The sequence below is a fragment of the Pinus tabuliformis genome, chromosome Q, assembly GCF_031772625.1.
Source record: "Pinus tabuliformis cultivar Carrire ecotype Pingquan chromosome Q, CPIR1, whole genome shotgun sequence".
Classification (NCBI taxonomy): domain Eukaryota; kingdom Viridiplantae; phylum Streptophyta; class Pinopsida; order Pinales; family Pinaceae; genus Pinus; species Pinus tabuliformis.
This window is the reverse complement of record NC_142296.1, coordinates 1100232677-1100246220: the sequence shown is the minus strand read 5'-3', so window position 1 is coordinate 1100246220 and position 13544 is coordinate 1100232677. Positions and strand designations below refer to the sequence as shown.

At 39.6% G+C, this 13544-nt stretch overlaps 1 protein-coding gene across 1 annotated transcript in view; it reads right to left on the bottom strand.

Moving 5' to 3' along the window:
• Positions 1-5514, bottom strand: part of LOC149223335 (WAT1-related protein At2g39510-like) — an 86154-nt gene extending 80640 nt beyond the window's left edge. The window contains exon 1 of the mRNA XM_089387871.1: positions 5277-5514. Coding sequence (XP_089243997.1) covers positions 5277-5514 — 238 coding nt within the window. The remainder of the gene's footprint in view (positions 1-5276) is intronic.
• Positions 5515-13544: the final 8030 nt, after the last annotated feature.

The following is a 13544-nucleotide window of genomic DNA, read 5'->3' as shown; positions in this document are numbered from 1 at the left end:
TCTGAAATATGTCCTGATTCATTGTGTTCTTCGTTTCCTTTTGCTGAAGCTTTAAATGTGGCTTCTCTAATATCTGATGGTGTTAAGATTCTGTGAAGCTACATCATAGTGATATTTTGTAGATCCTGTTTTTCTTCTATGGCAAACACTTTGGATTCAAATTTAGCAGACAAGGATCTCAAAACTTTCTCAACTAAGGTAACTTCCTTAATTTCTTCACCCAGATTCTTCATACAATTGACAACCTCATCTATACGTAGGAAGTAACTAGCTATACTTTCATCACTATGCATCTTAAGAGTTTCATAATAAATCCTGAGAGTTTGAAGCTTAGCATGTTTTACCTGAGAGTCTCCTTCGTAGCTCAGAACGATTTTGTCCCATATTTCTTTGGCTGATTTGAGTTGCATGACTTTGACAAACTCTGATTGTGACAGACTTCCCAATAAAGTATTGACAACTTTGGCATTGGTTTCATATTTCTTTTTACTTGTCGTATCTATAGGAATTGTTGTTGGAAATGTATATCATCCTTCCAAAATTTCCCAGACATCCATTCCAAGTGATTGTAGATAGGCTGTGGTTCTTATTTTCCAATAAACAAAGTTGCTCCCATCGAAGATTGGCGGTCTGATGGATCCCATGCTTTCTTGATTATTCATGTTGATGGATCTCCCTTCAAGCGATCAAGCTTCTTCTGAAGGACCTGCTCTGAAACCAATTGCTGGAAATAATACTGAGAGGGGGGTGAATCAGTATTATCAGATCAATAATTTTATTTCCCAAACAGATTTATATACGCTACTTCAGTGAAGTGAACTAGCATGTACACGCGACTGTGCTTAAGGAAACTAGCGTATATGCAGAGAACTTGTGATTTAGACAGTTTATCATGTGTTGAGCTTAAACCAGTATATCAGAGATTTATTAGACAATGCAGTAAAAGTAGAATAAAGCATCACACATAAGCAACACACATGAACACCAAGATTTAAGGTGGAAACCCAATGTGGGTAAAAACCACCTGTTGATTTCGTCTCTGTATACTTTTAATAATAAGAAAATCTGTTTACAATATTGTACTGGTGCAGACTCATACCAGTACACAGGCTTCTACCTGTAGAAGGTTACAACCTTCTCTCATTTTCCAGCTTCTACTGGAAGGGAGCTACAACCCCCTAGCTCTTTTACTAGCCAATATGTTTACTAGTATGTAGGTGCCAGCCTACAGAAAACTCCACTCTTCCACCATGGACCACGTTTCATGAATTTTCAGACTGGATACTCCTAGATCACAACACCAGAAGTTGAAGGCCATGTTTCGTCAAATTTTCACATTGGACCCATCAAAGCCTTTTAAACTTAAACTACATCAACCAATATTCAGTTAATCTAAACAATCAGATCACTGACACCAGAACACTATGCTGAACCCAAAAACCTGCATTATCATCCAGAACTAGCTGTAACCTCAAAGATCATACATTAGAGTGTATATGCTACTTGGTTGAACCCAACCTACGTGTATACGCTACTTCCTTTAACCCAACTTGCGTATATCTCTAAAGATACTGAATCATAGAATTCTAAACCACAAACTGTACTAATTAGTGACATTCTGAAGATCTATTATCATATTACAGAGTTCAAAAACAGATAGCAACAAAGATCACCCGTCCTTCTCAATCAATCAATCAATCAAACTCAATTTCCTTATACAACAGTTCTACATTCAGACCTAAGAAGACTTCATTGGCAGACAGTAGTAAAACAACTGAATTTGATTAGATAGATCAGTCAGATTTGAAAAGAAGCTTTTCTTTTTGTATATGCTTCTTGAAAGAGTCGAACCTTCGTGTATACACCCTTTGACTGAGAGGAACCTGCGTACAGATCTACAAATTTTGACTCAGAAATTTGCTACAATTCCAGACTTCAAACAAACCCAGATAATGATAGATAAATAATAGATGTCGTGCAAAACATCAGATCTGGTCTCAACCAATATCAGATCATTCAAGAATAAGTCATTTCAAGTTTCATGATTCCTGATCCAATATTTAACTCAAGGTTCACATGAATATTTTAGATCCAGTCCCAAACATAACCCAGCAACATAATATATACTTCAGATAGAACTATTCCTTAGAATCTCATTGCTTGCACACCTTGGCCTAATGATATTCTCCTCCTTATATACTCTCAGGCCTTTCTCAATAATTTGGACCAAAACCACTTAGGACCAATACCTTGGACCCAATACCTAGGGTCAATACCTTGGACCAAATGCCTCAGACCAATTACCTTGGACCAAAATACCTTGGACCAAAAACTTGGTTTTCCAACATGTACGCACTTTTCCTCCTGTGAAAATGCGTGTATACGTTATACGCTAATTTTGTTCTATTAAACCGCGTGTATACGTGCCTTGGACAAAGTGAACCAGTGTATACCTCTCTTTCTTCATTCTTTGGAGTCTGATCTGTAATCCTTTGTTGTTGACCTGCTGCACTGTAAACTTTCATCTGATTGAGTTGCCATCAAGGAAAACACCTATATCATAATGCCAACAGTAGGGTATGACACCATCGATTAACTTGACCTTCAAGGATGAGGGAGAAAATCACACAAAATGTCTTCATCCTTTATTTCATGAGATTCTAAAAACTTGAAAAACTGAAATAAATTCTCGTGTATATATATTACCCTCACCATTAAACTTCAATTGAGACAAGTCATAATTTTGTTCCACAGAGATGAAAAGTTTATCAAGGGATAGGTTAGAAAAAAAATCCAGGATTATGATTTGAGGAAGAGCCATTTATGATAAGAGATTGAAAATAGACTCAATGGGCACAATTTATCATCTAGCCCCTTCTTCTAGTGCCAAAATATTAACGATGTTGGATATTGCCAACATATAGGGTGTCTCCCTGATGTGAAGTCCCAATTATACCTCAAAATTATTAGAGTAGAAGCCCAATTTGGACTATTATCCTGACCACCATAATTCAAGTTTTTCCTTGGTTTCAATGGATAACATAAGAGATTATACACATAACCTTTGAACAAGCAAGTAAGTTGACATTGTGATACACCCATTGTAATGTGTAAAAGGAGACCTTCATGAGGGGAGACAAAAGTGAGTGTCTAGGAGGAAAGTAATAGTACTATCCTAGGAGAGACACATGATAATAAGAAAAGATTTGTTAATTAACCTAAAAATCAGCTCACAAGATGATAACGATTCATGAAAGTAGGTACAACACACATCCAACAAGATAAGTACCAAAGCCATTGAAATAGTTCAATTTATTTAGTACATATAAAAATAACACATACCACAAACATCAAAAGAATAGTCTTATAATATACACGATACATGCATGAAAATGTGTTGGCCCACCAAGCTTCAAATATAGGTGAAAGATCCAAGTACACAATTATAATGGCGAGCCACTAGCTCAAATAATGGAACATTAAGTCACTTCTTGCTTCTCCAAAGGATAGTTTTCTCTCCTATGGCAAGTTAGAGAAGCCAAGACTAGATCTCCAAATCCTAAGCCTCCAAAATCCATTTGCTTGAGTTATGAGGTTTGCTTTCATAACAATAGGAATTTCCTTTCATATCCCCTATGACTCTTGAGTTACCCTCATGACTCTTGGACTTCTAATGTGACCTTTTGACTTCTATATGACTTTTGAACTTCTCCTGAAGACTCTTTTGTCCATATATTACTATGTGAGTTTTCATATTCCACATATGACTCTTGGGCTTCCACACATTACATTTTGTCCCTTTACTTTTGATAATTACACCATTACATCCAAAAATTATGTGGGATGACACATGGACATAGTTGACATTGCGATAGAATTTGTACAAGCCATAAGTTGACAATGATAACATGGAACTTCACGATGATGTGGCAATGCCAAGATGCTCTCTTTGTTGCTATGCCTTTGACTTCTTGATGATAGATCTGATTGGTACTGCATCTTCCTGAAATATCTACTTTGTTATTCATATTCACCCTCTAAATGGTATTGGATCAATGTTGGAACCTTCAAAGATATCATGTAATGTATGAATTCTATCATTGTCTAGGATCTACTTCATGTCTTCCTGATGTTTCTTCTTTGTTCTTCTTCTCTGAAAGTGCTTCTTTGCTTCCCATCCTTAACATATTTCTTGAGTATCAAATTTTCATGCTGAGATGGCACACCTTCCAATGAAGATCAGTCATAACAAGGAAATATCAGTCTTGAAATAATTATTCTATATTTATCTTGCTCACGGAAGAAGTTGCTTGTGATAGTCCAATTCGGGAAGACCAATATTGGTGTGGTGAAATTTTTTCCTTCAAGACATCCAGACTACGCTGGCATTCTTCATCCCAATAAAATGTAGCGTCCTTCTTTAGCAACTTCTCCATGGGCACGATAATATGAGCATAAGCCTTGATGAACTTCCGATAATACCCAATATGGCCCAGCGTTGCGCGCAAATTTTTGACACTCCTTGGGGCTTCCAAATTGATTATTAACACATCCTGGCAGGGTCCACCATGAGTCCTTTCTTGCATACCACATGACCCAATAAAATCCCAAAGGGAACAAAAAACAAGCACTTCTTCAGGTTCAACGTGAACTGATACCTTAGGCACGTATCCAACATTATGCACAGACTGGTTACATGGTGCTTTACTAGCCCAAACACTTTCTAGTCATCAAAATATACCTCCAAGAATTTGTGAATAAATTCTTTGAATGTCGCAATCACTACGTGAGAGAATATTGTTGATGCATTCTTGAGTCCAAAAGGCACAACTGTGTACTAAAAGCTCCCCCATTCCATCGCGAAGGTTGTTTACTCATGTCTTCTGGTGCGATCTTGATCTGATGGTATCCAGAGAACCCATCAGTAAATGAGTAGGCTTCCTGTCCTCCCACATTGTCCAGTAACTCATTAGTAAATGGTGTCGAGAAAGGATGATGAACGGAGGCATAGTTAAGCTTGATTAGATCTATGCAAATCCTTATCTCTGCCTTCTACTTCTTTTCTTGAACTACCATTGGGCTTAGCCAATCAGATTCCTCCATTGGTTCAGTAATACCCGCCTTAAGCATCTTGTCCAACTCCAAGTGGACCTTTTCCTTGTATTCGGGATTAACGTGATATGGCCTTCGCTTAACAGGCTTCACATCCGGTTTCAAAGTTATTTTCATCACTCCCAAATCACCTATGATGCCTTTCAAGTCCGAAAATTTTGTACAAAAAATATCTTGGTACTCATGGAGTAACTTAGCAACTTTATCCATTGTGGCATCATCCCAATAATCTCTGATCTTCACAAATTTAGGCTCCGCCTCAGTACCATTGTTTACCTTCCTAGTATTCAGCGGTGCAGTGATATTCGGGTTCTCTATCTGTGGACCTTCAGCCTCGCGATGGAATACCACTTCTGGGATATTGATATTCCTTGTATCCTCATCCTCCACTTCAACAGTCATATTAGAGCATTCCAGCGCATGGCGCAGTTGGGTGCTCCAAACTGGTTGAACCAATTCCAAAGGATCTTGCAGGATTCGGAAGATCGTTGCCTTAACCTCCTGCATCACCTCATCAATGCTTTCAAATCTGTCTTCAAAGCTGAATGTACTCATCAACCCTTCTCTTAAGACATCCCACTCCGCGGTGCCGTGGCGAAGCTCTGTTTCCAAATACCAATTCATAGGGATTATGTCCAGAGTGTGACAAAATAAATGCACCCATTCTAGCTGTGGCTCCGTTCCATATACCTTAGTCCATCTGGCCAAATGATCGCGTAGATCATTCCTCCCATCATACTTCTCAGTTACGCATACTTTAGGATGACCAAATCGTATTCTCATCATCCTTCTATAATCGTGCCACTCATCAAATCTATCTTTGTGTGTACCCAACCACCGAGTGGGTGTAGCACGCAGTGCCCAGTCCAATGCCTGAAAGCAGTAATCCTCTAGAAATTCTCTTTCAAAGGCATTTAAAAATTTATCTACGTCAATTAAACCATCATAATAAGGTAAATTTATTACCTCCGACGACACACAATGCAGTGATTTGGTCATCATGTTGCAGCGCAGTATGGATACTTCGTGTAACCTATTTTTCCAATGTTCCAACTTTTCGTTTGAATCCAAGGTACAAAAACTTTCACAGTCCCATGAAATTCGTCCATCAGCTGTCGGATTAACCTAGTCTTGGTCTCGTGTTGTTATTTTATAGATTTGATCCAAATCATCATCACTCTCCTCATAGTCACAGACCGATTCAGTATAGTGTGGTCCTTCTATAGGGTCTAATGGTACTACAACGTGGAGAGATTTCCTTTCAAACGACATTGTCCGCTTCTTCAAATTGATGACCCCATTCATGCCGATAGACCAATCAATTCCCAAGAGAACGAGGTATGGATTGCTATCATCAACAATCTCTATTACTTCAAAATCAACCAGTGCGCTCCCACCTTCTATATCTATGGTAACTCCCTGCAATCTTTCGATAAGGATAATATTCTGCTGGTTCGCCATCCTCAGTTGAATCGGAGACCACTGCAGTGCATGTCTCCCCATTCTCTCCCAGGTTTGTTTAGGTAATACATTTGCGTTAGACCCCAAATCCAAAATAACCTGGTCCATCTCATAGTCTCTTATTTGTGCGATAAGCCTCATCTCGCGCCCTGTTCTTGCCTTATTATTATTGATATTTCTGACTACGTGGGGTCCATCAAAAGTATTATCCTTACTGGTACATTTGTTTATAAACTCTTGTAGCCCTTTAATAGCCTTGCTATCGCGAAGTAGTTTCATACAAGTCTCCAAGAAGGTGGTAAGCACAGAGGGGTCAACCTCTGCATGCAATTTGTCCTGACTTCCTGAGGTAGAGGCCTCAACGAATATTTTCTTCACTTCCATGAAATTTTCCTTCACACGCTCCAGATCAAACCCAACCTCCTTTTCTGGAGCCTTGTGAACCCATCAACCTTCTTCAGGCTGCTTTCCCTTATCATCACCAGTCGTGATCTTGCTCCACAGTACGATATTCACATTCGGGTCCTCTTCACAGGGCTCGAACCTCATCATCCGTAAGTTCTGGGTGGGATGTTGAGGCTACGCCTTCTCCTCCTGCATCTTGGCCATCAGCACAAGACATTCTTCAATTGTGTGGTCAAACTGAGTGCATTATTGACATGAGGGGTGTGTTTGATTCATACACTCCTGTGCATAGTGTCTTGGCATTCCATAATTGTAACAAATGACTTGCCCCCAAACCCTACCAGGTCCTTCTCCTCCTCGGCCTCGTCTGCGACCCTGATATCCTCCGCACATTCCCCCAGAACCCTGATCCGGAGGCCGAGTTTCTACTTACATTCAATACGTAGGTGTCCTCTCCATCATTAATTCATAACTTCGATAGTGGTGCTCATTGTGGCCCACCGATTTGCAAAAAATCACAGAACAATTGTTGTAGTGTCTGTACAAAATTTTGCAGAAAATGACAATTGTCTGTTACATGTTTTTTGGCTACTTGACAAATAGTGCACCATAGTGTGGGCCCCACACTTGGTCCTGCTGGAGCTTCCTGCCTTAGGGGCATAAGCCCCCCTCCTGTGATGTAATTCTCGAAGATAGGGTAGTGATCTTTATCATGCCCCTGGTTTTTACTCTTGAGACACCAAAATTCTTTGCGCACCTCCGGTCGAACCGTTTTTTCCTTTTCCAAGCTCTACAACTCCAAGCAAAGGTTTTGCAACTCTGCATGAATATGTTGAAATCCCAAAGAAGTGTCCCCGATAGGTGTCTCACGCAATCTCAACACAATTTCCAAGGCTTCCGCTTGAGTTCCTATCTTTGTTATGATAAAGCAATCCTTAAGTGGGGTAGAAGCGCAACTATAAACCAATCACTGTGTTGTCTATTTGTGAGATTCATATTAGCTTCACAGATCTTGCACTTTAGAATTTGATTTAGCTCCCATCACATTTAACCGGGCCTCATCATGATTTTTTAAATCTAATTACCAACTGGGTGGCAGATTTAGGCTTACCGATTTCCTTGTTCAAAGTGGTCTGAGTATCTGCCAACGATGCCAACAGATTATCAGTGCAATACTTAACATACCATGTCAGTGCGCGGTCCTGCAAAGTGGCGACTAACTATGCCTTCTTTATATTATCATCTGTAATTTGTTGTGCTATCCACACAGCCTTCGCAACAAACCAAAACTGATCTGGATCCTCACTTCCTAAGCCTTTGAAAACTGGAAACTTCATCATATTCGACATGTTGACCAACGATGATGGTGGTGGCGGTGTGGGTGAAGGTTTATGCTGTGGAGGTGAAGGTGGATGTGGTGTGGATGGATGAGGTATCTGTGGAAAATCGTACCTTATCAATTGGACAACGCTCTACTATGAAGCCTGTGCTACTCCCTCATTGTCACTTGAAGGAGGTCCAATCAATGGACTATATTCACGACTTATTTTTCCTTGATTTCTAAAGCTTCGTCCACTTCGCTTAGAACCAAACATCAAGGTAATGACATAACCCGATTTTCACACAAGAGCATCTTAATCCAAGTATTCAAAGATCTCAAATACTTACCTCGTGGTCCCTTGAAGAAGCGTCACACTGTATCACTGTAACTGACTGAGATATCAACCGCGAACTCTGTAAAAAATCCTCTGATGACTCGATCAAGCTAGTGATCAACTGCGCATGCGATCTTATCTTCAGAAGCTTCCAACCTTCGCATGAGCTCTGAGGTCCAAACTATCATACTGTCAAGCCTCCACCTTCGTTGCATGTCTACCAATTTAGTGATCCACTTGTTTATTTCGATCAGGAAGGTGCAGAAGAAGATTTCATGTATTTTTGTGTATAAATATATTTCCAACCACTGTTCTTTTTTCAGGCACGGACTCCTATTTTCTTGCACCGCGAATTTGTGGATCTTTCTATCCAACCACTTCACAATTTCCTTCTTGGTTGAATTCCAGTGATGCAACATCACACATCTCTTTATGCAGATCCTGGTCTTGAGAATGGAACCATTTGTTGGCTTAGGGGGTCCTGACTGTTAGTTCCAGTCTTCGCAGCCTGTCACCAGGGATCAACATGAGCTCTTACTATGTCTGGTTTTGTTAGATGTTTTGCACATGATATTCAGCACAAAACATGTCACAAGTGTGTCCATCAGAAGAAGATCAGAAAAATATTTCCAACGGTATATCACACTCCCGTAACCAGTTCCCGGATTAGAAGATATGATTGAAATGAATGAGTGATTCTTGGTTATGCATGTTTTGAGGTTAGTTGCTACGCACAATGACAAGTTTAGTACAAAATCAGTTTCTGAAAGAATGGTAAGGAATTTTTTAAAAGTGAAAGTGGTTTTTGTTCATCACATATCAAATAACAAAAACCTCCTTCAGTTTATGCACAAGTTCTACTGTGTGGGAGATATATAATGATATCTGGAGCCTACATTTAAACAAAACAAAATTTTCATATTTTTTACTGTTTTAGCCATTTTGGTGCGGGGCCATTTTACAACAGATGGAAAGTAATTTTGAGAAACAAAAAGAGGTTTTTGTTAAGAACAAGTCATATAAAAAAAAATCTCTTTTATTTTATTCACAGGTGTCATGGATTGGGATATGTGACTGGATCTTTACAGCGCATTTTCACATATTTAAATTTTTAATGATTTTCTGTTTTAGAGATGATTTTGTGGAACAGATTGCAAGCAACTAGAAACGAATTTCCAAAATTTGAGAGAGTTTTTTCTCCAAAATGAACTTATATACAAAATCATCTTTCCATTTTGTAACAGGTGCTATGGTTTAGGAGATACGAGTTCATCTTCAACACCTATTTTTCAGAAATTCGGCCCAAGTTTAATGTAACTGATTCTATTTTAAAGAAAATGGTTGAGCTCAATCCCTTAGTACAAGGATGAGAAAATGTATATATTTTATGAATTTCATAGTGTAGGGGTTGGATTTTTGTAGAAGGTTTGACTTTTGAGAAATCCTTGAGCTTCATTGTACATTCATTTCAACATTTTGGCTAAGGAATTGAGACTAGGGTTTGCAACACTCTTTGGGGTTCATGTGGCATTTTGTCTTGGTACAATACTTTTTTTGTAATTGTGAATTTGCTTATATTTCATGTATGCCATTCTCTATCTTGTTTCTTCTGAACTAAACAAACAAGAGTGTAAGTAGAATCCATTGAAATTGCAGTGCTCTACTTGAAGTTTGCTTTAGTTTCTTGATGTTTTCAACTATTTGGGGAGGATCCATGATTGATCTTGCCCTCTTCAACACCTCACCTGTCTATTCCTTCCATCTCATTCAATTTTAAGTGCCAAAAATAATTTCCTACCTTGCCCCATTGAGATCTCTGCAGCACTGAGCTTCAATCCTCGCACCCAAAATTTGCCTTTCCACCTAAGCCAACAAAATCATCATTTTATTCAATCAAACTCTCTTGCACATATACCTAGCCTAAAATCAGTATTTCTATCGGTAATCTCAAGCCCTCATCGATCATAATTTGTTGAGATTGACCCGGAGAGAGCCCTTTCCTAACTTAGTAGGGCTAGCTACCAGGCTGAGCGTGGTTTGATGTTGGCCCTGGATCCTACCTTTTCAGTCTAAGGTAAATCTAGGCTCTAACACTGATCTAGGTTCAAAGTTAGTTGTGCCAAACAAATCCCTACACTATTGGCCCTTTCGGCATCAAATTGCGGTGTGCGGGCTGAAGTCTCACCCGAAGCAGCATGGGGGGATGCTGGAACCAAGTTTCCACACCCAGATATCAGTGTGATTTCCTTTTGGTGACATAAATCTGCCTTCGCACAGACCTCTATGCTCCTACGGCCTATTATTGTAACGATTGGCTTTTGCAGAGCCTGAACAGGTCAATTAGCTACTTACATGCACTTTTAGATTACCCTTAGATCAATAGTTACTCAGAATTACCGAAGTGTGTGATAACTTTAACAGAAAATGTTATGATCTACGCGTAATCACTTAATATTAATTGTGTTCAGATAACAATACAGATTAAGTAAGGTTTTTTTTTTTCCAAAGAAAAAAATTGAACTTTTTATATCATCGATAAAAAGTTACAAGTATATGCAAATGCATTCAGTTTGCTGTATGAGCAAGTCCTACAGCTACTCCAGAAAAGAGGCTACCTTTTCTGTACAAAATCTGGGAAGGAAAGACTCTGGACACCTGGGTCAAAAGATTCAACACCCAGTTCCAGTTACTCACTACAATCAGCCCATATAAACCAAAAATGACAGTGTTCTAGGTCGCGTATCTACTCCTGGGTCTCCTCATTGAGGAAAACAACCCACATATGGAAATAGATACCATGGAAATCAGAAAAATTAAACCAACAGTTTGCCAAATGACAACTGTACTTGCATCCAGTTTACATCAGTTTTATATTGCATATGTAACATCAAACAGAAAACAAAAAGTAGAGACTAAACATAGGGAGGCTGATCCGACACACGGATCTGACCATGATCTTCCTCAGCTATTTTCCAACTGCCCATATTTTGCTGTAAACCATCTTTAGAAAGCCTGTCTGCTGCTTCATTTCGATCCCTGTAAATATGGCCAAGTGAAAAAACATTAAAAGAAAGCTTTAGATTCAAAATTTCTTCTAATAGAGGTCTCAGCATGTAATTTTGGCATCTACTTTGTCCATTAACCCATTTTACAACATTTAAGGAGTCCCCAAAGATCTGAACTGTGAAGATGTTCCTGTGAATAAGCCAGCAAAGAAGGAGCTTTAAAGCGGATAGTTCAGCAAAATTGTTTGATCCGGTGCCTAGGCCCACTGAAGCTTTTAAAATTTGGTTTTCATTTAGGTGTATGATCATCCCTGCTCCTGCTGAATTGTTCTGAGAAGCCCCATCGAAGTAGGCCCATGGGATCCCAGCTTTGATTTGTTCTTCTCTGCTCTGTTTAGGATTCCTTGCTTCCTCTGATTCTGGGATATTGGATAGAATTGCAGTGCACTAGAGTGCAATTATTTCAGCCGGGGTTTCCTTGTCTGAAAAAATACACCTGTTTCTTGCTATCCATACGCCCTAGCAGATGATGGGGGGTAGGTTCCACAGGTTCCCTTCTATATACTGCCGCCACCACTTTTCCCAAACCACAGGTAAATTATCCCCTTCCCAGCTTAACGGTTTTTGAATGAGATTTTGTACCTATCCCCATATTCTTTTGACAAAAGGACATTCTAAAAACAGATGTCTTATAGTCTCAGAGTCAGCGTTACATAAGGGACATCTCCCCGGGCCTTGCTTATATCTGGACTGGAGAATGTCCCATGTTGGAATTTTCCTTTTTAGAGAACACCAAAAGAATAGCCTAGCTTTTTTTGGGCATTTGAGTTTCCATAATAGTTTAGCCCACCATTCCGGTTCTTCCCATCCTTTCTTTGACATTAAGAATTTATAACCGAACTTTGGAGAGTAAGCTCCAGATTCCGCGTGTGCCCAAACCAAACGATCCGGGCTGTCTTTCAGTCTTACATTTGTTCTAGATAGTTCCTGAATGAAAGCCTTCCACTCGTTCCACCAGTAAGGTCTGAGGTCTAATTCTTCACCTGTTTTCCACGCTTGCCCCCAGATTGTGGACTGGCCGATTTTCTCAACCTGATTCAGAAAGAGAATGCCCTTTGATTCCAGATGTCTGATCAATCCTGGGAGAGGGTGAATTGTCCATTACAACCGACCCACGGATCTTTCCCTATTCTCATATTTTCTCCATTTCCAACCTGCCATGCCAATCCTTGTTCAATAATTTTAAACGCCTCTGTAGTAGCTTTCCATACCACCGAAATATTCCTTCCTTTCTTATTTGGGTTTCTGATCCATTCTTCAAGAGGGACAAGATCTACATATTTCCGCTTAACCACCCTCGTCCACAGATTTTCTGAGTTGATGATTTTCCACCCAGATTTGGCAGCCAAGGATAGGCTAAAATCATAGAGATTTTTTATTCCCCATCCTCCCCATTCTTTTGGCCTTGCCACTTTCTCCCATGCGACCCAGGGAAGAACTGAGTCCTCCTTTGAACCAGACCAAAGGAATCTGCTGCAAATCCTTCTTATCTTATTAAGAATCCCTTTAGGAACCCAAGTCAAGGCTGCCCAAAAAACCGGCATGGCTTGTAGTACAGAGTTGACTAAGGTCAATCTACCAGCTCTAGAAAGCCACTTGAAACTCCAATGTGTGATTTTTGCTTCGATTTTAGCCACCAGCCAGTTCCAATCCTGTTTTTTGTAAGCATTTGGCTTCAGCCAGAAGCCCAAATACTTGAAGGGATTTTCCATGTTGTATACATCAAAAGGCAGAAAAGAGGTGATCAGGCTTTTCTCATGTCTATTGAAACCTTCCATGATTAGCTGAGATTTCCTGAGATTTACTTGCATCCCTGTGGCTTTCATGAACAAATCAAGAATGTTTT